At 51.7% G+C, this 27,394-nt stretch overlaps 8 protein-coding genes across 8 annotated transcripts; 4 read left to right on the top strand and 4 right to left on the bottom strand.

The window, feature by feature from the left end:
• Positions 1–154: 154 nt before the first annotated feature.
• Positions 155–1,805, top strand: Z519_01239 (protein disulfide-isomerase domain; the record flags this gene model as incomplete). The annotated part of the gene is made up of 2 exons (XM_016758996.1): positions 155–301; positions 369–1,805. 2 exons carry the CDS (start codon positions 155–157, stop codon positions 1,803–1,805), a joined length of 1,584 nt encoding a protein of 527 aa, XP_016624324.1.
• A 485-nt stretch (positions 1,806–2,290) lies between these two features.
• Z519_01240 (uncharacterized protein) lies at positions 2,291–5,071 on the top strand (the record flags this gene model as incomplete). The annotated part of the gene is made up of 1 exon (XM_016758997.1): positions 2,291–5,071. The coding sequence occupies one exon, from the start codon at positions 2,291–2,293 to the stop codon at positions 5,069–5,071; it is 2,781 nt and encodes a 926-aa protein (XP_016624325.1).
• An 852-nt stretch (positions 5,072–5,923) lies between these two features.
• On the bottom strand, positions 5,924–9,423 carry Z519_01241 (uncharacterized protein; the record flags this gene model as incomplete). Its single annotated transcript, XM_016758998.1, has 2 exons — positions 5,924–6,221; positions 6,383–9,423. The coding sequence occupies 2 exons, from the start codon at positions 9,421–9,423 to the stop codon at positions 5,924–5,926; spliced, it is 3,339 nt and encodes a 1,112-aa protein (XP_016624326.1).
• A 491-nt stretch (positions 9,424–9,914) lies between these two features.
• Positions 9,915–12,989, top strand: Z519_01242 (uncharacterized protein; the record flags this gene model as incomplete). The annotated part of the gene is made up of 3 exons (XM_016758999.1): positions 9,915–9,946; positions 9,991–10,927; positions 10,977–12,989. The coding sequence occupies 3 exons, from the start codon at positions 9,915–9,917 to the stop codon at positions 12,987–12,989; spliced, it is 2,982 nt and encodes a 993-aa protein (XP_016624327.1).
• Positions 12,990–13,634: 645 nt separating this feature from the next.
• On the bottom strand, positions 13,635–14,990 carry Z519_01243 (uncharacterized protein; the record flags this gene model as incomplete). The annotated part of the gene is made up of 1 exon (XM_016759000.1): positions 13,635–14,990. The coding sequence occupies one exon, from the start codon at positions 14,988–14,990 to the stop codon at positions 13,635–13,637; it is 1,356 nt and encodes a 451-aa protein (XP_016624328.1).
• A 729-nt stretch (positions 14,991–15,719) lies between these two features.
• Z519_01244 (uncharacterized protein) lies at positions 15,720–17,966 on the bottom strand (the record flags this gene model as incomplete). Its single annotated transcript, XM_016759001.1, has 1 exon — positions 15,720–17,966. The coding sequence occupies one exon, from the start codon at positions 17,964–17,966 to the stop codon at positions 15,720–15,722; it is 2,247 nt and encodes a 748-aa protein (XP_016624329.1).
• Positions 17,967–20,145: 2,179 nt separating this feature from the next.
• On the bottom strand, positions 20,146–21,098 carry Z519_01245 (ribosomal RNA small subunit methyltransferase NEP1; the record flags this gene model as incomplete). Its single annotated transcript, XM_016759002.1, has 3 exons — positions 20,146–20,622; positions 20,678–20,982; positions 21,053–21,098. 3 exons carry the CDS (start codon positions 21,096–21,098, stop codon positions 20,146–20,148), a joined length of 828 nt encoding a protein of 275 aa, XP_016624330.1.
• A 3,477-nt stretch (positions 21,099–24,575) lies between these two features.
• Positions 24,576–26,562, top strand: Z519_01246 (uncharacterized protein; the record flags this gene model as incomplete). Its single annotated transcript, XM_016759003.1, has 3 exons — positions 24,576–24,644; positions 24,684–25,118; positions 25,168–26,562. The coding sequence occupies 3 exons, from the start codon at positions 24,576–24,578 to the stop codon at positions 26,560–26,562; spliced, it is 1,899 nt and encodes a 632-aa protein (XP_016624331.1).
• Positions 26,563–27,394: the final 832 nt, after the last annotated feature.

Raw genomic sequence — 27,394 nt, forward strand, 5'->3', positions numbered from 1 at the left:
TTCCACTTCATGCCACAGTGTTCGCAACAACATTCACTCACCCAACCCAACAACCACCTCAATGTCCTCGTCTATGGAGGTTGGATTCTTGCACCACCATCTTGTTCCTTGAGACACGCTATTTCGCACTCTTTTCCCTTCCATCGCCCCCAAAATGCCTACATCAGTACTGCTCCCCTCGCTGGTCCTCATATTGACCTGCGTGATCAATGTCCAAGCTCTCTACGGCAAATCATCCCCGGTGCTCCAAGTTACAGCAAAGACATACGATTCACTGATTGCACAGTCTAATCATACCTCCGTATGAACTCTCGCCTTTGCCCCTCGTCCGTTTTGTGGAAGTGCCGGTTGGCTGATCGTCGTGTCAGATTGTTGAGTTCTACGCCCCCTGGTGTGGCCATTGCCAAAACCTCAAACCTGCATATGAAAAAGCGGCAAAAAATCTGGCTGGCCTGGCCAAGGTCGCAGCGATTGACTGTGACGATGATGCCAACAAACCCTTCTGTGGTCAGATGGGTATCCAAGGCTTTCCAACTCTGAAGATCGTCAGACCAGGTTCTAAGCCAGGTCGCCCTATCGTCGAGGATTATATGGGTCCTAGGTCGACAAAAGGCATTGTGGAGGCGGTCAAGGACAAAATTGCAAATCATGTCAAGAAATTATCAGGTGATGCTTTGGAGAAGTGGTTGGACGAAGAAGAGGCCCCGGCCAAAGCCATCGTATTTACGGATAAGGGTACAACCAATCCACTAGTCAAGAGTTTGGCCATCGATTTCCTCGGCAGCGTCGCGTTCGCCCAAGTCCGAGACAAGGCTACCGCTCAGAAGTATGAGGTATCTGAATTTCCGGCCATTCGACTTATCCCTTCCCATGGGGCTCCTCCAATTCCATACGAAGGAGAGATCAGTCGAGACTCCTTGGTGAGTTTCTTCAGCCAGGTTGCTCCTCCAAACCCTGATCCGGCACCGAAGAACGCAAAGTCAGCCAAGCCATCAAGCAAGAAGTCCAAGCCGAAGTCCTCATTATCAGCTTCAGCTGCATTCTCGAGAGCTTCAGCAGCCCACAAATCTTCCGACTTTGAGGAGCATCTCGCCGGCTCTAGCACCATCGTTCTTGACGATCACACTCCTACCGAGTCCCCTCTGCCAGTTGTTGAGGCTGAGAAGCCGATGATTGTTCGAGAATCCATTGCCCCGATCCCTACGCTCTCTACTTCCGCGGAAGTAGAGGCTGCCTGTATGATGCCGAGAAGCGGTAATTGCATATTGGTGCTGCTCCCCCCGTCGCAGGAAGCACCTTCAGAATCGGCAACTTCCGCATTAGCAGGCTTCGCTGAAATCGCCGACAAGTATAACAAACGCAAGGCTAGTATGATACCTATTTACGCAGTGCCTGCTGACAACCAGGCGGCGACCCTGATCAGAAATGACTTAGCCCTTGGACCAGAGGAACAGATGGAAGTCGTCGCAACCAATATGAAGAGAGGTTGGTGGAGACGATACTCAAGTGAATCTTACGACGTTACCGACTTGGAAAACTTCGTCGATGCTATCAAACTCGGAGAAGGTTCTAGGTCCGAACTACCCGCTGGTTTTGGTGTAGTGACAGAGAAGGTCTCAAAACCTGGTACCACAGAGACGGTCAGTATTGCTGAACATGTTGAGTCCGTTGAAGGTGGTGAAGGTGTAGCCGACCCTGAACCAGAACAAAGTCCAGAAGCTGAGGCTACTGGTACTGTTGTCAGTGTTGCCGAAGCGGAGCCTGAACCTGATGGTACCCCGAACATGAAGCATAATGAGCTGTGATTTTCAAAGTGAAGAACTTTGGCTTTATTCACCATGTATCAGCTCATCTGGGCTCAGGCAATGCTTTCGATAAGTGACTCTCAGATCTTTATGATCATGCTTCCAGCAAGTCTTACCGCGCTCCATGACAACAACTGTTTCCTCTGTACTCCTCTCTTCCTCTCATCATTCTCTCACTTCCACATCTTCTCAAGTGACTTCTCTCATTTACCTTTTACCCCGGTTTTCAAGCATTCGAAAACTTTTTGGGTGATTTTGAATGACTTTTATTCTTCTTCCTCGATTTAAACTACCTCCAAAGCTCTCTGACATTATCATTTGCTTCTGCTCACCACGTCTAGGCGCTCCTGTTGTCCTTACTGTGCGAAGGGCGGTAAAGGCAACCCCGTTATCTTGATGGACTTAGAGTCTTGGATGATCTGGGTGCCCTGGAATGACACCGCTCCGTCTTTGTTGTGTTTTATCGCGAAGTCTGCATTTGAATTATGGGTTCTGGTCATTCTCTCGCACTTGGTTTGCCGGACGACGCGTGTCCGGCCGTGCCATCACAGATCAACTCTATGATCGACTCATCTCAAAGAACGGAGTTTGGCTCTCAGACCACAAACACAACCTTACAGCGGCCGCGACGATCGCTGTACGATGTCACACCCGAAGTTAACACACAGACAAATCTTGTTTCAGAACATCATCTTGATGTCTCCATGAAGCGACAGGAGGCATCTCAATCCAAAGTTCTGACCGGAATGGGCGATGAATCATCAGCTCCAGTGAGAAATGATTTAGAGGTTCCCGACTTTGTGTCCCAAATTGTCGAACAGTCCCAAGTCGCCGACCCTGAAACCAGGGCCATGACAAAAAAGTGCGAAAACCTCCGTGCCGCCATCAGAAAGGATCTACAGTCTGGTCGTTTCGAGATACCGCCCCTAGCCGTTCAGAATATTAAAGCCCGAACTCACAACCTGGCGGGGTATCAATTCCCTCCGGCTATATTGCCAAGCAGCCTCCCTTCACGACAACGACAACGGTTTGATCGATCGGCACTTCTCCCCGATAGCAATCTTCCATTCTGTGCTCAGATTATGGAACATGTGAAAGACTGGGCGGAATGGGGAACAAGAATTGCAGACGACCAAAGACGGGAGGAAGTCTTAGATCATGTCTTTGCTGTGCTGTCAAAGGCCTGGTTTGAGGCATTACGGCTTGGCTACAATCCTGGCACGACCGGCACCAGAAGGATGGCACCTCAAGGGCCAGTCAAGCGCTCTGCACATCATGAAGAAATTCCTGCTGGTTTACCGCGCGGAAGGCCTCGCTCAAAACGAGAGACAAGCCCCTCCAAAAAGCCCATCTTGGTCGCGAGCCACAGAGACGGTCCTGCTTGGGCAATCACAGTAGGAGAACTGGAAGAAGCTGGCATCTCTGAAGGTCAAATACGAAGACGGGCAGCTGCAAAGGACACTCTGGAAGTTGGCGACAAATTTTTGGATGAAGTCCTCAATAAATATCATGGGAAGATCCAAACAACTGACTGGTTCAGGATCATGGATATCACATATCTAAATCCTACGGGACGAGATCTCATGATCTACTGCCTCTACGAAGTGCTGAGGATACGGAGCAATATTGAGCAGCTATGGAAGTATTACAACTCCTTCACGACACCCAGGCAGAAGAATAACACTAAGAGACGCATCGATGACGAGCAAGAACGCCATAATCTATTCATGGCTCTAGCGTTAGAGCTTAACGAAGGAAAGTCTTCGGCAGGAGATCCAACGGCCTCCAATATCACCACTAGTCAAGAAGGACCAGTAGTCGTTCCCCGAACGACAGCTGCAAATGAAACGGTTCAGCCAAATCAATTCGATACCCTTGTTCAACTGATTGAGACGATCCTTGACGGGACCGATATTGCTTCTATTAATTCCAGCTTTGAGTTCTTTGAGATTTCGCAGCATGACCTTGTCACCGACGTTTTCATCGAAGAGACGTCAAACAGCCTCAGCCGGTGCAAGCACATTTTGAAGGATTTGCTGTTTTTGGCACGAGAGTGGCTCAGGTTGTCAAAGAACGCTGAGCCGCCTATCGAGCTGGATACAAACGTCGATTTGCGTGCACAGGTTCAGAACGCAGAGCTGGAGATACTCGAGAGGAAAATTCTACTCGGGAACCTTCTTCCTTCGCTGATCGTGGAGCGGGAGGTGACCAGGAAAACTGATAACGGAAGCAGCGCTTCGACTAAAGTACATTCGCCTGTCTCTAGCAATCCCGTTCCAACAAATGATAAGTCAGTGGCTGAAGCCGCAAGCCCAGCACCGTCCAAGAATATCGTCAAGCACCATCTCGATCTCGATGATGGAGAGGCTGCATTGCCACCTGCGAAGAGGCAAAAACCTCATCATGAAGAAGACCAACTAGACAGCCCACTTTCTACACTCGGCGACGGGCACGTCAACTGCAACCTCCAGGAGAGTGGCAAGTCAAACATCGAAAACAAGTTGGATGTTTCCGGGGCCCGCCCTTCGAGTACAGCAAGCAAGGAAACATGTCGCAATCTTCTGGTCAGACTTCGCGTGCCGTCTCACTTCAAGCCAATGGATTTCACAAGCAAAAGAGTCTTCTCCCATCCCAAAGGTTTCAAATACCGGTATACAAATGAATCAACCTTGACTCAGCGAAGGTCAATGACAGAAGATCTGGAGACTTATGTGCGGTTTTCGATGACAAAGGGAAAAAACCACGGCCCTGACTTGCGGTTTGGGAAGTACCACGCCTTTACTGATCATTGGGGGGGCAAGGAGACGATTGTCATCCACGGTATTTGGGACTTGGAGAACGGAAACCAGCCGGAGGGATTCAAATGGTTCTACAAAGGCGATGGTACACGTTCGTCCGACCAGAAAGAGGTATCGCCGCCTCAAGATGTAGAAGTCGAAGAAGTCCTGGCAACCCCACCGCCATCTAAGAAGTCCGTTGTTTTAAAATTGAAGAACGGCATACGCTTGAAAAAAGAAAGCGACTCTTGCTCGACAACCGGTGACGCCCATGGCACGGCCATCAACTCCCAAAGCAAGGACAAGACAGGGCCAAGAGACAAGAACAAGAATAAAGGCCAGAACCGATATGTGCGTTTCACAGCGGAACCGCCAGCAGTCGCGCACCCAGACTACAAAGAACCGGCCTCCATCAGTCGACCAAAACGAAAAGCCGCTGCAAGAAAGTCTTATGTGGATAATGACGATGATTACGTCCCTTCGGAGTAATACGATGCTGATTATTGGTGCCTGGTCAGTGCTGCTGAGATTCTGTCAATGGCTTGGATAATAGATCTGTGCCCCCCCAGTGCTGAAGGGGTGGTGGTGGTGGTTACAGGAATAGGTTGACCCACCATCATGATCGGACATGTCAGCGACAGGCTTTTGTGGTCATTGACGTCTAATATCATTTGCTGGTTATTTCCCTTTTTTGCCCCCATGTTGCTTGCGTACGTTTCTTTACGTCGCATTGAGGTTGCAAAGCATAAAAGGTGCCGGTTTATGCAGAAAGGTCAATTACTGCCCTAGGGCTGCTCTGTTTGCCTCAGAGATTTGTGAAGTCGGACGACAAGGGGCACGAGCGAGCAAAAACAACTTGCGATCTGGAGGCTATGGTATGGTGGTGGCGATGATGTTGTCGCTGTGATTAGACCAGGGGGTGTCTTTGCAGCCATATTATCATCGAACATGAGGACTGATCTGGATGACTTTGCCCTTTCATTTCTTCTATTTTCTTCCTCTTCTTTTTGGTTCTCTTTCCTTTGCCGCACCCGGTTCTGCGTTTTTCTACTAGAGGAACTAACCATTAGAGAAGATCTCAAACGGAAGGAAGAAAAATGGCGACGCGAGGATCGTGACGGCGATTTCATTCATTAATCCTTCCCCGTCGAAAGCTCTCTCGAGGATTCAAGACACGGGAAGAGAGTCAGAGGGGGAGGTGTGCGTGTTTCTTGTTACTTCTGCTCTTGAAAGTGAGAAATAACGTGTTCACCTCCCTTCGCTCCCTTTCGCTTGTCCTGTTTTCTCTCGTCCTGCTAGGTGAACTTCACCAAAGACTTTCGAGCTAGGGGGTGTAAGCTTTCATACCTTCCTCTTCTTCTCCGCGCCCTTCGTTTTCTTCTTTCTCACATCATGCCCCTCTGTCCTCCCATTCTTGTCCTTCCGTCTTTCCCTGCCGTGATCACCGCCCGCACTTAATCGATCCGCATCCCGAAGGCCATCTTCCCCTCCAGATTCGTCGTCATCGTCAATTTTCCGCTTCTTCAACTTCCCGACGCTTTTGACGCTCACGACGGTGCTATTGCCGGCCTCGCGGACCTGTCGCTCCGCTTGCTCCCAAGCTCTGTCGTCTGCCGCGCTGGTGGTGGAGATTTCGTACCTAGACCGAGTGAAAGTCTTATTAGTTCAGAGGATATCTCCCAACACTAGGATGATCTTAAGTGGCTTAAAGGGGAGAGGGGTAGAATAGGAAAATGACATATGAGATTGACGAATGTGGATAGGTTAACTATTGTGTAGCAGTGGACGGAAGAGACTTACTTGTCAAGCGGCAATGCATCAATCATTGCCCTCTGTTTTTCTCTCATCCCGGGATCAACCTCTTCCTCATACTCTTCCGTATCACCCTCGCCATTCACTGGGCCCAAGGGGGCAATGTGTACTCTGCCAGCAACAGGTTTCGGTTCCATTGCCTCTTCACCATTTATTTCGATTTCTTTTTTCTCGCCCAAACTCGCCTCTATCTCTCCACTGACAACCGCCCTCAACGCCGTACTTATCTTCCTCACAATCTTCACAAACATCGCCAACAACTGGTTGCTTGGCAAATTGAGCTCTTTTTCCACCTCCCCGAGGTCCTTCCTCTGCAGTCCGATTGCTAGCAATATACTCTGCTGGACGCCTGATAGGTTGACGTTGCAAGGCGGGAGCTTGAGGCGGCCAGTAAAATACAATTGCGCGAGAGCGGGGAGAAGGTCGAGGATCACGTGGTAATCAAGCAGGTTGTTGGCGTAAGATTCAAGACGGGCGAGATCGAACGGCGAGAAGAGGGCGTCGAGATCGACTTTCGTAAGGGGTCTGACAATCGCCAAAGATGGGTCTTCGGGAGCAGACTTCGTGGCTCGTGAGGCGGATTCAGAGATAGATAGACCTTGAACTGAGGGAAAGGTACGGAATTGATATGACAACAGAGTGAGGAAGCGTCTATGGAAATCTTGCGCGTAGGCCGCAAGCCATGAGTTGTCTGTCGTTGTGCTTGTCGAGAGGGGTCGGAGCATGACGCAAGAATGTTCGCCTGTCAGTTCATTGGGTGTTTGCCGCAGATAGACGGGTGCAAAGGAATGTCTCTTCCAGAACTTATGGAGCGGCTGGGTCAAGCCGAATGAGACGCCAAGATAGTCCAAGTGGTCAGGTCTTCGTTCAGAGAGTTTACTGAACAGTGGCGGCATCTGATGTATATCGCGGACTCTGATGTTGTCATCTAGCAGGTTGGATTCTTCGAGTTCCGCATCTGTGACGCGCGGCATGTGCTCTGCGTCCTCTATTATTGCGTCGTCCGTCTCCGACAAGGAGGTGAATTTGCCCTCATAGAAGTCCCTTAAAAGCTCCAGCGCCCTTGATCCGTATCCCATGTTCAGATACTCCGGATTGGTCGCGATCCTTACTATCCGACTGCCTGACAATCCGGCAAATTCTGAATCCTGGAATTGCTGACTGACCAGCCAGGGAATCAAGTCTCCCCCAGCTCTCTGACCGCGGGACAGGCTGCTCAGAACAGACTTTTTGCTGATTCGACCTTCGAGTGCAACTTGAATGACGCAGAGAGGTTCCGGTAGTTTGTTGGCGTCCGGAGGTATAGGAGGGATCAGGACGAAGAGTTGATGAGCGGGGGCATCGGACATGAGTTGAAGGTCGTTGGGAGAATTCTTGTAATGGGAAGCAACATAAAGCGCCATCATTTGCTGTAGGAACTTTTCTGAGACAGGATGAAAGGAGAAGAGGGTATCACGGTTGACATGAACCAATTCACAAGTCGAAGGATGAGGCGTCCCTTGAGTGTTCATTTTCGACTTGGGCAGAGTGGCATCAAGACATAACAGCCGATTCAACCATTTCTCAACAGCATCGCCAGGTGCGTAACGGATGGGTTCTGACAGAGTAATCTCTCTCAAACTCCGTCCACCCGCATAGACTTTTTGACCGTCCTTAGAGGCCTTGCCTGTCGCCTTATCCGCAATCTCGACCTCGTCGCCATTAGCATGGACTCCACCTCTAGATTGCTCTCTCAGTTGTTGGATGAGTTTCAGCGATAGGGAACGGCCGGTGCCTTCATACCCATTGATGGTGGAAGCCATGAAGACTAGATACGGTCCCATCAATTTCCGAACCAACGGTAGTGGGATCGCTGCTGCTTCGTCAATTACCACCAGTTCCGCTTGACCGAGAACATGGGCATCTTGAGGCTGGATATACTGGATGGTCTGCCGATGTTGTCGGTGAACGTTGATCCGTACGATGGCTTTGTTGTAGTCCGGATTCGTGGATTGCAATATCGTATAGTCAACATGATCCATATATTCTAGCGCATCGAAGCCTTTGATGATGAATTCGAACAATGTCTTCAGATTTTCAGGACTGGGAGATGTGATGAAGATGTTGCTGTAGCCATGAGCTATTGCAGCAGCAACGGCCACCCCAAGAGCAGCCGATTTCCCTCGTCCTCGAGCCGCTGTTAGTGTGACCGTGCTCCGGAGGGTTTTCTCCGATATGGCGTCGACGAAAGTGAGAAGAGCCTTCGCTTGGTCGACAGTTTTGGCCAAATTTATCAGAGGCCCAACAGGCCTGCTGTCAGCCAAACTGTCTTTAATCTCCTTCAGCTCTTTCTGGGTCGGTAGCACATTTTCAGACTCGCTGCTCGGTGGTGGCAAGGGTTGAACATTCTTTCCTCCAGATATGGGCAGAACATTGAGCTCGTCATCCACTACTAAGCAAGCCTCGCAATTTCCTAGCGACAGAATGAATCTCTCGTTGAATCTAGCCACCACATCGTCATGCGCTTCGGTACGATATCTGGAATGGACATCCATGGACATTGTGTAGAGCTGCTTCAGACTTTTCATTCCTTTGAGCAGGAGTAGAACCAACCCTCCACCTTCCACCGTTTCCACAGTTCTGGCGAGGAGATTCGGGGTGATGGCTTCAAAGTCTTGGAGAATGCACATGCCATATGTGTTTCCCAGAATCTTGTCCGTCTCCTTGTAGTAGACATATCGAATATTGTGCAGAGTAACGAATAGTTCAAAGGGATCTTCAGCATCGGGATCTCGAATGCCCCTCTTGATTTCTTTCCTGATCTTCGCTTCGCGTTTTTTCCGGTGGGAAGTGAAGCCTAGGAGGTCTTTTTTGTAGGCCCAAAGGACGGATCTGTTCTGCTTGATGTCGACCGAGGCCATGATATAGTGCAGATGGACAATAACATCCTTGGCTCGGTCGCCCACAACGACGATGAAACTGCGCTTCTTCTCCTGAACACCATTGCGAATGAGCGCAGGGATGCGCGAGTCAATGGCTTTTCGGGGCATCTTGGGAGTCTCCCGGCCCCCCTCCGCTTGAAGCCTTGACGTACAGAGGGTGGAAATTTCTCAAATGGAAAGTCTTCCTCACGATTAGTGTCGGTAAAAAAAGTTCAGAACATCTCCAAAAATTTCGCCGCAGTTTCCTGTTTTAGAAAGGTGTGGGGTGATAAGGCTTTCTCCTAGCCTCGCCTCGCCTTGCCTTGCCTGCTCCTAGCCTCGCTGTCCCCCCCAGCCTCGTCTCAGTTTCAACACACGAGGTAATTCGAAACTTGGTTCCCACAGCACCCAACTAACTGCGCGTGTGCGCGACGGCCTCCCACAATTGACCTTCACGCCTTTGAGAGCTCCTCCAATGACCCTTATCACAGCACACTGAGTTCGTGATGTCGCCCGATAGAAGGAAATTGCCCATGCGATTCCCCCTGTCAACGCATACCTGCTCGAATCCCCTGTCCCTTTAACATTTCATTCAGGCGCAAGGGACACGGTAGGACATCATGGCAACGAACCTCGATATTTTGTGTTTCTCGTGAGTATTTGAGGCTTCATATGAGCATGCCCTGACTGTGCTAGTTTGTCACTGCTGTCGGCAGCATGTCTCGCACACTTCATCCCGATTTCGACTGCCTTCGACCGGCCAGTTCACACTGTGATCCTGGCGCTCACGGCTTGTTCTTTCGCTTTACCGAGTGCCAGTCGGGCAATACCTCAATTATTTCCTCCTTCAGACGCAAAGCAGAGTCGAGGCCAGTATACCGCCGTCCCACTAGAAGAACTCGGCGCGGCCAATGGAAGACTGGAATATTCAGTTATAACCTCAACGCAACCTAGACATACTGGCAAGGTTCGCATATCGGTGTTGAGCCTGGCAGTTTTCGCCTTGTCTATGCGCATAGAGTTGTATCGGCGCATATCTCAGGCAACAGAATGCACCATCGACAGCGTAGAAATGTTTCTACCATTCATGTTGGCAATCTATGATTCCATCAGAGCCCAGCGCTCGCTTGACTTGCGGCAAGAAGAAAAGCCCGACAGTTCTGTATACGAATCATTACGTGCAGCTGCCAGAACCTACGTTTTAAGACCACGAACTCGGTATCTCCTGTCTATCTTGATGGTCTCGTACGGATGCTATCTCACGCAAGGTCTATGGGCCTCAACCAACTCGACCTATATCTGCCCCCTTGCTCTTGGCGAACCGAAGACAATTCCCATGATGCAAGTTGGTGCCCTGGCGCTGGATTTATGCCTTGTCGTCATCGCCTATGAGACTATTCCAAAATCTGACGGCAGAGGGCTTTCAGGACGACGATGCGTAGTCCTCTGGAGTTCAGCTATGATTGCCACGTCAGTTATTTGGTCGATCGCTGCTGTCGTGGTGTATCTTTTCAAGCCAGAATACCGACTCTGGCTCTTGTTTCTTTTTCCGCCACTGGATGTTGGCACAATTTTTGCTATGGCGTCCCATGTTTTCCTTTTCTGCGTCTTGTGTATATCGTTTCTGCATAGTGTAAGTGCAGGCAGAGTCTTTTGCAGAATTTGTACTGACATCCGCGCAGATCATGACTTACGGCGCATTGGAAATGACAGCATACCTTACGGCATTCGTCACTATGATACCCGCATTCGAGTTTATTTGGTCGCACAGAAATCCCTTTCCTCAAACGCCATCTTCCGCGACGACACCATCCTTTCTCCTGATCTTTTTCGGCCAATGGGCGTATCGCTGGATACAACAGGAATTGGGTGGCAAAAACTCGATGCGATCGTCCAGACAATTCTTGCTCTTTGTCGTCCTTTGCATACTCATCTTTCCCGCTTGGTTGAAGAAAGACTATGTCCATTTCCATCCCATTGATATGCTCATGTACGACGCCACGCTCCATCATAATAAGTATCTTGAGACGGTGGGAAGCACCTCCTCGCTCGCAGAGGCCGTTACTGGATACACCCAACGATACAATCGGAACCCTCCCCCCGGATTCGATGTCTGGTTCGAATACGCAAAAAATAGGTCCGTATTGATAGTGGACGAATACGACCAGATATATCATGATTTGCTACCTTTTCGCACGATCTCACCCGCCGATCTAAGGAGGCAGACATGGGAAATGGTATCGAATCCGTGGAATGAAATCTCGGGCATCACCATCCGAGACGGAGAAGCAAAAGTGCAAGAGAACGTCCTGCCAACTCATCGATGGATGCTTGAGGGTGTCGCTGTTCTCATCAACAGTTTTGCCCAACACCTCCCTGATATGGATTTGGCCTTCAACTTGAATGACGAATCGAGGGTCGCTGTGCCGTACGAGCAGATCAAATCTCTCCGAGAACAAGGCCGAGCACAAGATAAGAGCGGTAGCTCAGGTTGGTCCAATGATCGTGCAGGCGGATGGCTGCCAATTCCCGAAACAGAACGTACAGAAACTGTCTTTCGTGATAACTCCTGGCGCAACAGTTTCCGTACCTTTGGCTCAATAGGCTGTCCTCCTTCCTCCTTTGCACGGACTTCGCCACACATTTCATCCCAATCTCACATCTGCAGCAGCTGCGTGGCTCCACACTCTCTGGGCCAATTCGTGGGCAACTGGTCTGATGCAGCAGACATATGCCATCAACCAGATATAGCTCATCTCCACGGCTTCTACCTCTCGCCTGCGGCATTCAAGACCAGTTACCAGCTCATGCCCGTCTTCTCTCAATCTAAACCGCACGGTTACAGCGACATCCTGTACCCTTCCGCCTGGAATTATATGGACAAGGTCATCTACGCGCCGACAAATCCCCAAGGTACACCTGGACAAGAAGACTACCACGCAGGTTTTCCGGACCTGCCGTTCAAGGAGAAAGAAAACGTTCTCTTCTGGCGCGGCGCCACCTCTGAGGGTGTCTCGTCGGACAGCGGCGCCTGGCGCGGTATGACACGCCAGCGCCTCGTGCACATGGCCAACAATCTAACCAACCACCCTCACGATGCGGTGACCGTCCTCCTTCCCAGTCCCGCCGACCACTCTAAATATCAGTATCAGACAATCCCTGGGGCCCAAATCAAACAGCTTGGCTTGCAAACGGACATTGCGATTGTTGATTTCATCGCCCGGTGCGGCGGCAAAGACTGCACCGACCAATCCCAAGAATTCAATCTGGTAGGACCCACGGACTTCCAGGCGCATTGGCGGTATCGATTCCTGTTTGACCTCGACGGCGCCGGTTTCAGCGGCCGCTTTTTGCCGTTTCTCCGCTCGCACTCCCTCCCGTTCAAGACAGCCTTGTTTCGCGAGTGGTACGACTCCCGCCTCACGGCGTGGCTGCACTTTGTGCCACAGGACATCCGCCTGCACGACGTTTGGAGCAGCCTGGCGTACTTTGCGGGCGTCAACGGGACCATGTTTGGTCACAAGATCTGGTGGAAGCCGCACTTGAAGGAGGCCGAGATGATCGCCGAGGCCGGGCGCGACTGGGCGGCCAAGGTGCTCCGCAAGGAGGATATGGAGTGTTACTTTTTCCGCCTGTTGCTCGAGTGGGCGCGCTTGTCAGATGACAACAGGGACGAACTCGGCTTTGTACTATGATTCCTTTTATTTCTCCCCTGCTTGCTTTTCCCCTTGCTCTTCAGGGGTCGCGAGGAGACAAGAGAGGAGAAGTTTTTTTTTTTCTGCTTTTAGGGGGAGGAGGGGAGAGAGATGATGATGACTTATGAAGGAAGAATAAGCCGGTTCAGATCGTGATCATAGGTTCTGTGTATTGCTGTTGCTCCAGTTGGTGCCGGTGCTGGCTTTGGTGTTGGCGCTTTTGTCCCTGTCCCATCCTTCGGGCTCAATTTGAAACTAATTCCCAGTTTGTTCGCATTCGAACTTTGCCCGTTGTCCTTCCCAAAACCTTCGCCTTACTAGCCAGTCAGCCAGCCAGCCTTCATACGCGATCGCAGGAAATTACTAGACCTTAGTTTACCAAGTAGTTAACCATCAGTGAAAAGTAGACTAATTAACGCCCGCATTTTTCTGGCTTTGCCTAAGTTTTAAGATCTCGCCATCGCCCCCCTTACTGACGCTTTGGTCTTGCCCTTGATTGTGCCGTTGCTCCAGGGTCTTACCTTCGCATTTCTCAGTCCTATTGTCATTCTCGCTAGTTCACAGTCGTTCTGGCTATGGTTATGGTGATCATTGTATATACCATGTCATGTGTCATACATATTATTATGCGTTGTAGATTATGCCTTATATATTGTATACAAGGATCTCCGAGAACAGATCGTTCAGTATATTTTCCGCGCTGCAGTCGGCGGCGGCTGCGCCCTGGTGGAGATCCCTTTCCATAAATTCAATTTCGACTTCCATAGCTGCATTATCCACGGTCATGGTCATGGTCTGGGTATCCTCCTCGAAATGCGCTGGGAGTTGGTGCCCCTCCTGGCGCTGGCGCTGGCGCTGGTGCTGCTGCTGCTGCTGCTGGTGTTGATGATAGGAGCAGTCGGCGCCGCTGTCGAACTGGTCGTCGAACCAGTCCGTACCACTGGTATCCATCAGCGGCAGTGGTGGCGCGGGAGGGAATGCCAGGTCATCTGCGCATGGACTCGATGGAACTCTGGACTTGGACACAGGGGCACATAACTGTATCGCCTGGGTAGGGACAGTGTCATTTGGCATCATTATCATCGGGTTGGCCATTGTCGTCGCCGTCAACAGCCCCTCCGCCTTTGCTTGAATGATGTGCTCGGCCATCTCGCGCGGCGTGACGCCCTGAAGTTTCTTGAACACGCGCTGCAAGTGCCACTTGCTCAATCCGACCTGCCCAGCCAATTGGGAAAGGCTCAACGGCTGGCCCTTTTCGGACGCCGAGTGGCAGACAAGATGCACTGCGCGTTGTATCTTCGTGTGGATGTCATCCACATCCACATCGCCGTCTCGGCCCGGACTTGTCTCAGCAGACTCAGAAACAGACACCGACCCAGACGAGACACTTCGAGTAACCGGCGTATTCAGACCAGGGACGAATTCATCCCCCGACGCCGGACCTGGACGGGACTCTGACCAAGGAAATGACGACGACAACGGCGAGACGTCTCCATAAGCGAGCTTCGCCCGGTTCGGCCTGCACCGCTTACACGCCCTGAAGCCGGCGCGCTCAGCCTGGGCGGCCTGGTCGAAGAATCGTACATTGGCGCGTCGAGCCAGCCGCGCGCGGCAGTCGGGCCGGCAATAGATCTTGGTGGTGACGACGGCGTAGACGAACACGTTTGTTGCCTGGGGATCCCGCGCGACTAGGGCCTTCCATCTTGACGTTTCGCTTCTGTACGCGGACGGCGGCGATGTGGAGGGAGCGGAGGGCGAGGATTGCGACGGCGTGTTGCTAGAGGAGAAATGCGGTAGCTGTTGTATTTGTTGCGGTGGTAGTTGGAGCGGAAGTGATACAGGAGCAGGCCGTGGTGGGAGGAGTAATGCTTCCGTCGCCGTCGCCGTCGCCAGTGTCGTGGTCACCATGGTCATCGCGGGCGAACAATCAAACATAATGTTGTCGTCGTAAGGGTATGAGAAGGGGAAATTCATTGTGTCGGGACTGATGGTGGCGGACATTGCTGCGACAGTGGCCCGTGTCATGTCGTGCCTGTTATGCGGTCTCTCTCTCTCCGTCTCTCGCCACACGGACACACTCTCTCTCTTCCTTTCCCTCCTTCTCTTTTCCTCGGGGATAATCGAGAATCCTGCTTAATTACTTCCCTTGCCCCCGAAGGTTCCCACTCCAGCCGAAAGCGATTAACCCCCTCTCTTGCTCTCACGAGTGCCAAAATCCCAGGAGTCCGTCTAGAGGTAAGTTCGACAGTGGACGATGATATATCTACAAGGGAGAGGAGACAGAGATATATTATTAGCAGTAGTGGAGGAATTTGGAGGAGTCAGAGTCAGAGTCAGTTGTCACTTTAATATCACTTAGTCGGTGAAAATCGGGGGTCGACTCTGATTGGTGACATTGGTAGCAATGTCATTCTGTGCGTCTTTCGTCCGCGGAGCAAAGACAATTTTTGAACAATCTTGGCGACTCCTCGTATTGAAATGTTTGTGTGAGATTATGATGTATATTATCACCACCTGAATGGCGTGTGGATGTATCAATCTCTCTCAGCAAGACCTTGGAAAAGTAGGTAGCTGAATCCCAAATGCCTTCCGCCGCCGTCTCTACGCTGGAAAACAATCGCGTGCGCTATGCTGCCATGTGTCCTGTCCAGTCAACCCAAGAAATATGCTGATGAAGTACTCCATCCCTCCCTGCCCTCTTCTCAATGCAATACGCCTGCCGTCTTTCTTTTATCTCCTACTGCTCGCTTTACTCCTCCTGCTCCTCCGGCTTTCCACCGAGATCTGGCTCACACTATCCTCGGGCCTGACCTCTCGATCCGTGACATCTAATTTAGCCAACTCCTTCTGTTTAGAAACCATGCTCGCTGTCTCCATTTTGTCATCCTCCTCGATCATCTCTCCTCCATCGCGCAGAGGATTGAGTTTGCCGATAATCGTCCTTGGCCCGGAAAGACCAAAGTTCGACCTCGCCGACACGAAGCTGGCCTTGCCGACGTCGGAACCAGCCCATGTTCCCGCACGGGATGGCGGAAGCGGATACTCCGCCGGGTCTCTTCGACTATGCCTTGAACTGGCTCGACTTGCTGGCTTTATTGTCACCTGGGAGTCGTGACCGGAGACGTAACTTGCTGCCTTGGATCCTGCTTGCGACTGGTGCGCAGAGACATGACTCGGCGCCTTGGTTCCTGCCTGGGACTCATGAGCCGAAACGTGACTCGGTGCTTTCGATCCTGCCCGGGGCTCGTGAACCGACACGTGACTTGGTGCTTTCGACCCTGCTTGGGCTTCGCGAACGGAGACATGACTCGGCGCCTTGGATCCTGCTGCTTGTGACTGGTTTGCGGAGACATGGCTTGGTGCCCTAGACCCAGCCTGGGACTGATGTACAGAAACGTGACTCGCTACCTTTGATTCTCTATGTGAGTGGTGTGAAGACACACGGCTTGAAGACCGGTGTGTCGTCTCCGTCACATGGAGCACCGTCCTTGCCTCTTCTTCCTCTTCTTCCTCCTCCTCTCTTTTCTCCGGCGCGTTATCCTCAAACTCATCACGCCGACTCCTTCTCGACCTCGTGCTGTGTCGAGACTGTGATCTTGACTTCGGCTGGTCCGCCGACGAACGACCCGTGAGACTTCTCCCAAGACGACCTAAACTGCTCGCGCGGGATCTCGAACGGCCGCCACCGGACGCAGCAGAAACTTTCGATTTCACCGTCAGTGCAGTCGGGGCTCGGTAACTCGTCGGCGGTGGCGCGTTTGTGCTCTTTTTCGACTGCCGTGACGCTTTCGACGAAGCATGCGACGCGACATCAAAATCGCGCTGGACAACCCCAAGGCCGACTCCGGAATCCATGCTCACTCTCCTCGTCACCGAAGCAGGGCAGATTGTGGATGCAGCGTCGGGAAAGGTCTGAACAGTGGGTGCCGGAGGATCGTGATCGTACATGGTGATGAGTTTTTGCTCACCGGGTTCATGGGGAGTGTACGTATATGCCGAAGGGGCCGGCTCAATGGCCCGATAACCCATTCCCTCGTAAGCCCCCTGATACTCGGAATTGGCAGTCGAGTATTCCGCACGCATCACTTTGACAGGTTCGGTAACACTGCGGCCAGTGACGGAAGGGCGTGGAGGAGGTACGAATTTGTGCTCTTCACGATCGTCACGAGAGTCTTCCTTTGATCGGTTGCTGAAGGCGTAGGTTAGGGCGGCGCCGGCGGCGACGCCGAGCAGGGTGCCAACAATGGCTTCCCCTGCACCACTGCCACCGCCTGTTGAGTTGTTACCTGTCGATGACTTTGGCGGGGAAGAAGAGATGAGGTTAGGTGTCATACTGTTGACAAGGTCGCGGGCGACATTGGCGGCATTGCGAGCCTCGTTGATTAATGACCCAAGAACATCCCCGGAAGGCTTTGGCTTGGGTTGCGTATTTTCTGGAGGTATATTGGGTGGGCTCGAGATATACGACGCGGCTTGAGATGCGACCTGAGATGGTGCTCTGACACTTTTGGGAGGTGCCACAGTGGAAGGTGCTCTCACGCTCGCACTCCGATGAGACACCATGCTTCTCGCATCCGCATTTTCCTTGTTGACTTCGTTGCCGAATCCAGGTCTGTAGACGGCCTCAATGGAATTGCCATCAAAGTCGATCACCGCAGCCGAGTAATATCCCGCGGCGTCCCGCTGACATGGTTCCCCATGGATCTTCCCACCAGCCTTGAGGGCGGCGAGGAAGAAATCTTGCACCTGTGCCCGAGATGCGGCAGGGAAAGCCACGTGCGCGGCGCCTGCGGGCACGCCAGGAATTTCTTGTGTGATCCAAAAGTCGGCCGGGGTATTCGGTGGAGAGGCGGGGCCAAACCCAATCGTGTGCTCTTGTCGGCCGCGAAAGACATAGTTGAGCGGTTGGAGGGCGGAGAGGAAGAACGAAGTCGACGTCGGAAGGTGGCTGACGGTGAGGGTAATAGAGGAAGGCATGGGATCGTAGAGACAACGGGCGGGCGATGAGACTGGGTGCGAGAAGACGCTGGAGAAAGAGGGATGTTGTGGTTGATGTGTTATATGACCCTCTTGTTGTTGCTGGACGGAGAGCAGTGGTTCGGTGTCCTCGTGAGTTTCAACAAAGATGAGTCTGATTGGAGTTGGCAACCTGTTTGTCTGGCGAAGTGATATGGTCTGGGGACCTGGCGAGACCCTGTACTCGCGGTTTGGATTCAACAGTCTCCCACAGACTGTCACCGTGAAAATGGATCCCTGCACAAACGTGAGGAGGGGAAGAGGGCTTTGAACCTGTACGACGAAAGCTGAAGAGAAGGGAGTTCCAGGTGACAATGATGCTCTACTTGTTTATAAGATCCGTTAGCAGCGAGAGGAGTCGAGCAAAAGATCGGCGACGGGCATCCAAGATGGCTGGTACCAACCGGCGGTTTATTCGCTACAAGTCTTGTGATGATCAGCCATCCATCGGAAAACAATTCTTTCCATCTATGAAACCATTGACATGGGGTCAAGCGACCTAACGGCGGGATCTGGGAGTGCCGATGGGGGTACCTGCGCCTTGCTTCCTGTAGACGCCTGACTTCTGCCCACTAACGTCTAGTCCCATCTGACACGGAAAGACAATGCGTGATGCGTGGTGGGTGAGGCGAGAAGAGGCTCCAGATGTCGATGGTGGCGAACGAATCGAGAAAGCCGTGATAGCAATAAAACGGTGTGGCCCGTGGATGGCGGACGCAGATGCCACGTCGAAGCACTGCGCTTGGCTTGGGATGTGTGAGTGGGGGGAGGAAAAGTCCGGGAGAAGGTGACAGGAATGGCAATGGAAGAGGGAAAAATGGCCCAATTGTGAATAGTTGTCGAGGCTTGATTGGGGAGAGTGCAGGGCAAATGCAGGGTGAGGATGGTGATGGTGCCGGGGAACTGCGCGTTGACGAGGATGGCCGCAATGGCTTCTCGGCTGCGAGAATGAGGAAGCCATGACGACAAGTGGTTGATGTCTGTTCGGCCCGTCGCGACTCGTTCGGGCGTCAATGCAGCGGCTAGTGATAGTGCCTCGTAACTGCTTGGACGGTGACCAGGTTGGGTGTCGGTCAACTTCTTACTCAACACTCACGCTCACCCTTAGTCTCGCCCTCGTGCTCGCCCTCAACCCACGGGTATTTCTCGAAAACGAGCATGACACGACCTGCATAGAGTTACCACGTCCTGACTCAACGTCTGTGTCTGCCTTGGGCTGCCGAGAATGAGCCTTGTCATCTGTGCCAAAGGTATGACTTGTCCAAGCTCTTCTAATCATTCGACCTCATTGCTTCTTCTGTGACGGGAGCATCAAGTCGAAGCCACGCAGCAGCAGTGGCGGCGGCAACATGAACTGGTTCAAGTGTTCTGGATCCGCGAGACCGGGTTTGGAGCATCACATATTGGACAGGATGTCTGAGGGTGCCGAGTAGAGATGGAAACGAGCAAAATTCAACGAGTCTCGTTTCCCAAGAGCAGAGCTCGAGTTACGAGTTACACGGTGCAAAGGCTTACACCCCACGACCATCACGTGACTCCGCTCCTCGTCTTCATTTGGAAACGCTATTATTATTATGTAGCCCTTCCAAACCAGAAAAGCATAGCGAGGTAGACGGAGGGAGCGTGGACTTGAATAGATGATAGTATAGAGATAATGAGGTGGATAGATGCACCCATTTCCTCATCCAGCTGACTGCTGGGCAAGCGGCGTCCTTCACTGTCCGCTTTCTGCTATCCGGTGGACAAGCAGAGATGTCCGCAATATAATCAAACACGATTTGCCGATACTGGCACCCCTCCTCCCAACTTTTGTTCATCGCTCATTGTTCTGACATTTTGTGGATAACACAATGTAGGGCAGGTTGACATGCACCTACGCGTATCTCAGACGAAGAAAAGAAATCTCGCCTTGAGGTTTTGTTGAACCATGTTATGTCTTGTTGTGAAAACAAACGCCAGATCCAACACTCCCCCAATGCAGCACAAACCGTCTCGAGGTGACATTCACGCCACCTGGCTTCGATGTTGTGATCGAACCAGGCCGCCAGAATTGCCCGCGGCAAGAGAAAGAGAAGAGTCCTGCGACGAGAGATCAGTCTTTTGAGGCATTACCTTGTCCGAAAAAGTCCTGCTTGCACTTTTAGATGATTTTCCAAGCATCTTCGCAGGCGTGGCAGAACTTGCTGCAAGCAATACTTGCGCTGAGGCTGTAGTTGCTGATACTGATCGATTCGTCCTTGAACGCGTCGGCAAAGTCGTCCTTGCCCTTGGCCATGGCACCGACAAAGACGCATATGCTCTCGTCGGGCCCCAGGGTATCGACGTAGTCGCGGACTCGGACGACTTCAGCGTCGAAACTCAAAGTGACTTTCCGGCAGTTTGGTGGTAGATGGTCTGTAATGGGGTTCTTGATGACCTTGAGCAGTTTCTCCTGCGAATTTACCGATCGAATAGACAATCTGTGCAGCAGTTGGACCATGAGACCGGCAAATCGCTTGAACGTTCTTGGAATCCGGACGGTGGGGCTGACTTCGATCAAAACACCCTTTGCTGTGTGAATGTAGATCTGCAGTTTACCGGCCTTGTTGATGGGAGAGTCGAGGAGAGTAAGAAGGCACTGGACGTTGAAGTCAGCTCGCCACTACAAGAGGTTCAGTGGGATATATAGCCACCTGGTGAGTGATATCGGGTCGGGCGTCACTTATATCTCGACCCATTTTCCGCATGACACCAATGTGCTCATCACTGTTCAAGAGCGAATACTTCTCTTCTTTCCCTCCCGCTTTGCCCGTGTGTGCAGCTCGGTACGTTTCGAGGGAGGCATTCGACAATACCACGATCAGTCTCTTTGTGTCTTTGTCGGTCGCGGCAATAGGAACATGTTGTTCGGCGATGAGGCGAGGAAGTTCGGGTGGGGGAAGAGACTGCGCCCCTGCAGGAGTATGTGAGTCAAACGAGGACATGAAGTCGTGGAATTCTAGAGAAGCCGACAATCATCCATTGTGGGGGAGGGTCTTTGCAAATTGACCCTGACAACTTGAACGTACTCGAGCGCTTTCTCTTAACGCCAGCCTCCACGGATCCGGAAGTCATGGTTGCGGCAGTGTTTGCAGGGAAGTCAGGGTGAGGCGGCGAAAGAGGCAGTAGGGATCGAGCTGGGATTGTCCTAGATTCGTGACTCTGCGTAACTTGGAGCGAAGAATAAGTTCAGGAAAGAGAAGGACGAAATATGGAATGATCTCTTGATGTATTCGGCTACTCGGAAGATGGTAAGATTGAACGGGTTGTAGCAAGACTCAGTTCTCGAATTGGAGTCGGTCAGATTTTTGCACACGATCAAAATTTGGTCTCGGCTTCGGCGTAACAAGCAGTAGCCCGCCCAACCCGATCACTGTCAGGCCCCCGCACTGGAAATGGCTTCCGCTGCCAGTGGAGCTGCTGGGGTAGCGATGCAGCAAGAATGTCGCCGAAATATCTCCGTTCGGCTCTACTGCACACCTCCAGTCAATATGCCCAACAACGTACCTGCCCCTGCAACAATCTTGGCCTCGTCTCGGGACACTTTGCCATCATCATGTCTATTACAACTCTCTGTCTTGTCGTATCGTCAGTCACACAGCATGAGAGCAAGAAAGTAGAAAATAAAAACAAAAAATATCAACGATGTGCGGTGTGAGTTCTGGAGAGTCCCGAAGAACCGCTTTGGATGCGAAGGCTTGGGTAAACATTTCCACCAGGCTAATGTGACCAGGCATGGGATAGAGCGATTTGCACTATATTTCCAATATAATCGGCTCGCAAGCATTGTTATCTGGAGTCTCTGTTGTACGGACTCTGTCGAAGTCTGTGCCCGGACACTATCCAATTTTGTTCCTTGGGTTCCCAGCTGTGGTTGTTTTCGTATATTTAGGGAGGACCACTTAGCTCCATGTGTACCTGCTCTGAGTGCCCTTTAGGCCACCTTTTCATCCAAGCTGATGATTTGGAGCGTTTTGGCGAAGACAATTTTTGATTTGGGATGTGTAGCCAAGGGTGGGCGGGATAAGGCTGTAAAGGCGCGTGTTACTGCCTGACAACGCAACCCAGCCTTCATTTCCGTGTTACAACATCATCTACAACTGTTTCCTGCAGGCGAAGTCGGCAAGGGTCCGCTCCGAACAATTTTGCAACTCTCAGGATCAATTCGCCACTGTATATCATTCAAATATGGACGACACACAGTTGCAACTATCGGCAAGTTCGAATTCGGGAATATTTCAACATTGTCAGAACCCCGAACACTTTCCCACGGGAAATTTCGCTACCCCGGGCTTCAACGTGGACACTCTGCCAATCTCGATCCGACAGCGTGTCGGACGATACAGCTGCCTGCATTGCAAAATGGCCCCCCAGAGCGTCAATACTTCCAAGGACTCCAGCTAAATCTTTCAGGAGATCTGAGCGAGCTTCTTCGTGCGATCAGGAACCTTGAGGCTCGCCTTGAACATGAGCGTAGGCGGAAGTGGTTCGTGAATGCCACTGTGTAAGTCCGACAACGCTCACGAGACGGAATACAGATTCGCTCCATGTGAAATTGTCGCTGGCTTCTATTTCTTTCGGCAGTGCTTTTTCGATCCACCCTTCCATTGCGACCCCTATTCCTTCTTTCACATCCCCAAGGTTGAGATGGTCGCACTGGACGTTGGCTGAAGCCTCACCTTTCCCTTTTGCCATCTGGAGGGTTTTGCAGCATGAAAGAGGGTAGTCGTGCACGAGTCATCTAGAAAGAGACTTGAACTACTTCTACGAGCGTGTTGAACAGGGAGGGAGGGTGTGAGCTATCCCGAACTTGAGAGATGCATTGATGATGAGACCTGGTGAAACGTGCCTTGGCAGACACTGCATCGATCGACAATTGAGCTCACATAGGCCAACGGCTTCCCGCCACGGTTATCTTGAGATGTCCATTCCTTTGAAAGCAGTCTCTAAGTGTATTGACCATGGTAGGGATTAGGAAAAGGTGCGACATGTACAACGTGCGACTTATCGCGATCCGAAGCATTGAGTGAACACGGCGTGTGATAACTTGGTCTATCTTACACGTAGGGTACGGGGGCTAAGATATCTCAGGCCCTGTTTTTGTGAAGAGTCAAGTTGGGGGTCTTGAGGTCCCTGAAACGGGTCTCTCGGTAACGGATGTAGAAAGTTGAAGCATTACTCCAAAAGTGATACATCTAATTAAGTTGTGAGTTTCCAATACTGTCAGGGGCCCAAAATTGGTATCGAGTATAGGTGTCTAAAGTCAACGAAAGTTGATATTGTAGATATAGAGGAAGAAGGGAGACCAAAAGGCTTAGGTACTGTAGGACTCTGGGAGCGCTCAGTCAGATGGGGAAGACGGACAATTGGTTTTTCGTTCGATACTACCGGCGTAGTGATCAAGCGAGCAACGGGAATAATCGTGCTACAGGCCGGGGGTGTGTCACAAAGGACCAAGATTGCATGCATGCTTTGGCGAATGAATCAGCACTACAGCAGCCACATCACGCGCGACCGCATCTGGTCGGCGCTCATGATGAATCCCTCGCAGACCATTTGTGCTGCAGGGTTCTCCTCACGAGTGCATATGCGAGTTCTGCTCAGGCCGTGGGAACAGCGCGAAGTAGAGGGGGAGGCAGCTCTCTGGATTGGAGGCAGAGCGGCAAATTGAAGTGGAAAAACACCCCAATTCGACTTCTGAAGATAGCTCTGAAACCTTTCAAAAGGCAAGGGACCCTACGCTTCCTGCGCTACAGATGAGCCATTTGAAGAATCGTGTCGCGCATCATGGATAACACGTTGCCTTTTGGCCGAGCGCCAAATTGGGGCACCTATAGAACGCCTAGAATGCCATCTGGTCCGAGCCCGTGATTATTGGGTGTGCCGGTTCGGACGCAAGCCCTCCAGTCCTGCTCGACAGACCTTTCGATGCGCAGCCCTGGGAGCCTAGTTTGAGAGATGGAGAGATGGATTGCGCGATGCGCTGGATTTGCTCCTCCAACCGCTCTGTTTTGTCAGTTGGACAGTGTGTGGTTGCCGCCCGTGGAGTGGAGATGGGGCCTCGTAATTTTTTGGCCGCACTTCCACGCGCAAGCCTGTTCGGGGATAGCACGGTCCGAGGTTAGTGCAAACCGAATGCCCCATCAGTTCGTGCCAGGATATAGGCCAATTGTAGAACGCCGATGCGAGACAAACCTGTGACCAGACGAGAGCCAGGTGTACAGGACCAACGTGTGCATAGCGAGAGCGAGATGCACACGCAGTCAACTGGCCTGTGGATCACCTAAACGACAACTGTGATTGCTATCCCGCTCTCCCGACTTGTCAATACTTGTCGTACTTAAATGACTTCTTCGCGTCTCTTGGTGCAGTGGCTCCTGCAGCAAACGTCTCTTAAGACTCGACACAGCATGCCGCAGCATGTCCTGCACCCCACCATAAACATCCCTTCTGCGTGGTACTATTCTTCCACCGGGTGCCCCTCTCTCCCTCATGGGCTTAGGCGATCTATTTAGGTAGCCCCAGGGTAGCTCAGATACTTGAGAGTTTTGCATGCTGTCATCAAACACCAAAAACAAACAACGCATGAAGGTCAGTCCCAGTCATCACAATCATCCTGGGGTGAGTAGTCCTTGATCTGACCTTTGCGACCGGCCACAGGGCTCAACCTCTGGTCAGCGGCCTCACACCAGATCGTTTGCCAGACTTCATGGGCTGAGTGTCAAAGATTTCACGCTTGAAGACCTAGACGTCGCCTCAGGCAAAACTCGCTCGCGACGGGTCTCACAGCCTCTACCCCTGTCGACCTCGGTGTCGAGCTCCCCGTTGCTGCCGTCCAAAGTTAGACAAGCCAGGAAGACTGCGGTGGAGCCGGGGGGGACGTTAAGCACACTTCAAACTCGATCGAATAAGAACAAGGAGAGACCTTTGCTCGAGCGGTTGGACGGCACTGACGCTCGCAACTTACGGTCACAACAGCCCCAGTCTCCGACAGCGTGTCGCGGAGCAAAAGTGCAACCTCAGCCAAGGGAGCTACCCATTGGATCGAGCCCTCCTCGACCAGGGTTTGAGCACGCGACAACCACAGAGAAACGGGTGAGAAACTATCTGGGTCTAGTGTGCTAATAGAGCTGACAGACGATAGGACACGGTCTCTGTCTGGCTAGACTTAATTAGCCCCAGCACTGCACAGACTTCTCACGATTTCACGCAGAGACGCAGTTATTCTCACATTGCATCGGCATCGGATCCAGCAGACATGGAATCTTCAAGCTCGGCTCAGACTAACACAAGTGCCACTACTGACGATGCAACAACTACAAAGGCTAGTACGGTCCGACACATCCCTTTCATGGAACATTTGGAGTTCCGAGGCATCACGGATGAACCCTCAAGTGACGAGAAACTTCAAGAACTTGACCTAGACAAGATCATCCATGCGACACCTTCTCACGTCGAATTCCAGAAATTTGAAAGTCTCCTCCGAGTGCTGGAAGATTATCTTAAGAAGCTACGGAAGTCGGTAAAGGATCAGTCTTCAGACAATGGCCTCCCGGTTTATGACGCCTTAAGGCACGACATAAACCACTGGAGACCTGAGACTGGGAGTTACAGACGGTTTCCTCCAATGTCTCCTCAAGATTTTGCATGGGACCGAATGCAATGCTCTACATCGAGCGAGGCCGATTTCCACCGGACCGTCATGATTTCTATTATAGATCGCCTCGATTTCCGCAGTGTCTTCGCCTTTAGTTGCGAGGAACAGTGGCGCATTGAAAAGCAGTTTTTGATAAAACCAAGAAAGCCTAGCAGCAAGATTACACAGCCGAAACCCGACCTTGCCATATCATTTCATCGAGGTGCATTCATAGAGGCGAGACGCCTTGAGTATCCCCTCGAGCTAGGGAATTGCCTTCATCCCGGCAAGAGAGGGCGCGAGCGATGGTTTCCTTTTCTCTTCATGGAAGCTAAAAGGGAGGATAGCTCGCTTCGTACCGCGTTCGAGAAGAATCTGTATAGCGCAAGCCAGGCGCTCTTCAATATCTTTCAATGGATGCGCCTAATCCCCCAGCTCCACCAGAAATTTTTTAAAGATGTTCGAACTTTCAGCATCGTTCTTAACAACGAAGATATGGTGTTAAGAATGCATCGTGCAGAAAGGGATGGGGATAGTCAGCTTAGGTACGAGTTTACGGAAGTGGCCAAAATACGAGATTACAGCCGCGACGCCGCCTGCCATCTGGTCAAAAGTATTTTATTGGACTACGGGTTATCACATCTACATCCCATCCTGAAAGACACCTTCCGAATGGTTGTTGAGATGGATCACTTGAGGGAGAGTGGAGCGAAGCGCAAGCAGGACCTCATGGACGCACAGACAATCACAGAGGTCATTAACAACGGCCCGGGGCCTGAGGAGACAGATACTCCGCGACTTCAGAGCACCAACACGGGATTATCCTTCGATGCCGACAATCTGACCTTGACGGCGCGGGAGAACGCCCCCAAGCGGAGCAGAAAAAGTCGCGGTGGGCGATGATGGTTGAACCGTGGGTCATTCCTTTTGCGGCCAACTTCTCGGCCCTTCGACCACATGGAGCGCGACCCATAAGGAATTTTGGTAGGTAGCAGCGTAGGGTAGGGATTTATGGGGTCTCCTGAGGATGAAGAGCCCGTTTGAGATATGAGGAACTTGCTCTGCTAGATCGTTGCAGCATGCATCTATTCTTATTGAACCCCAATGAAAGAACTCGTATTCTGAGGGGTAAGGGGTGCTAATCACGGCCCTTGCGAATCCCTCCTCCTTTCACTGCTGTCTAACATTCCTTATACACCGTACTGCCGGATTCTTGATACCAGGGATCATATGAGACTTATAGCTTTCGGAGAGCTCTGCGCTACTTCTCTTACGTATGTAGATTTTTGTCACTCTGGCCATAATATCGGAAGCGACTTAGGGGAGGATGAACCTCACGAATTATGTGACTGCGCTTAACTCTGGCGGTCCCCTGCCTCTGTCGGATACTCACACCTTGCGCGCGATATCTCCCCTCGAGGAATATGGCAACTTATACGGTCATCCTACGAGGGGCCAGTTTGAGAATCTCGAGGTTCCGAAACCAAGCCTCTTGTAAAGACAATGTATATTCTCTCGTACCTGATTTTCTTTGTATAAAAGGACGAATCAGCTCTCCTACGCAACCTAAGTGGGCCACCTTATGACAAAGTCGCTCAGCTTTTAAATACTCCTCCGCAGACGCCTAGTCTGTCCGTTATCTTCGTCACACGCTTCAGCGCCGCAAGCTTTTCTGAGACTTTCACGATGCCACTGGATGCTGTCAGCTTGGGTGATGAAGAGGGGGGGGAGGGGG

The sequence above is a fragment of the Cladophialophora bantiana genome, assembly GCF_000835475.1.
Source record: "Cladophialophora bantiana CBS 173.52 unplaced genomic scaffold supercont1.2, whole genome shotgun sequence".
In the NCBI taxonomy this organism is placed as follows: Eukaryota; Fungi; Ascomycota; class Eurotiomycetes; order Chaetothyriales; family Herpotrichiellaceae; genus Cladophialophora; species Cladophialophora bantiana.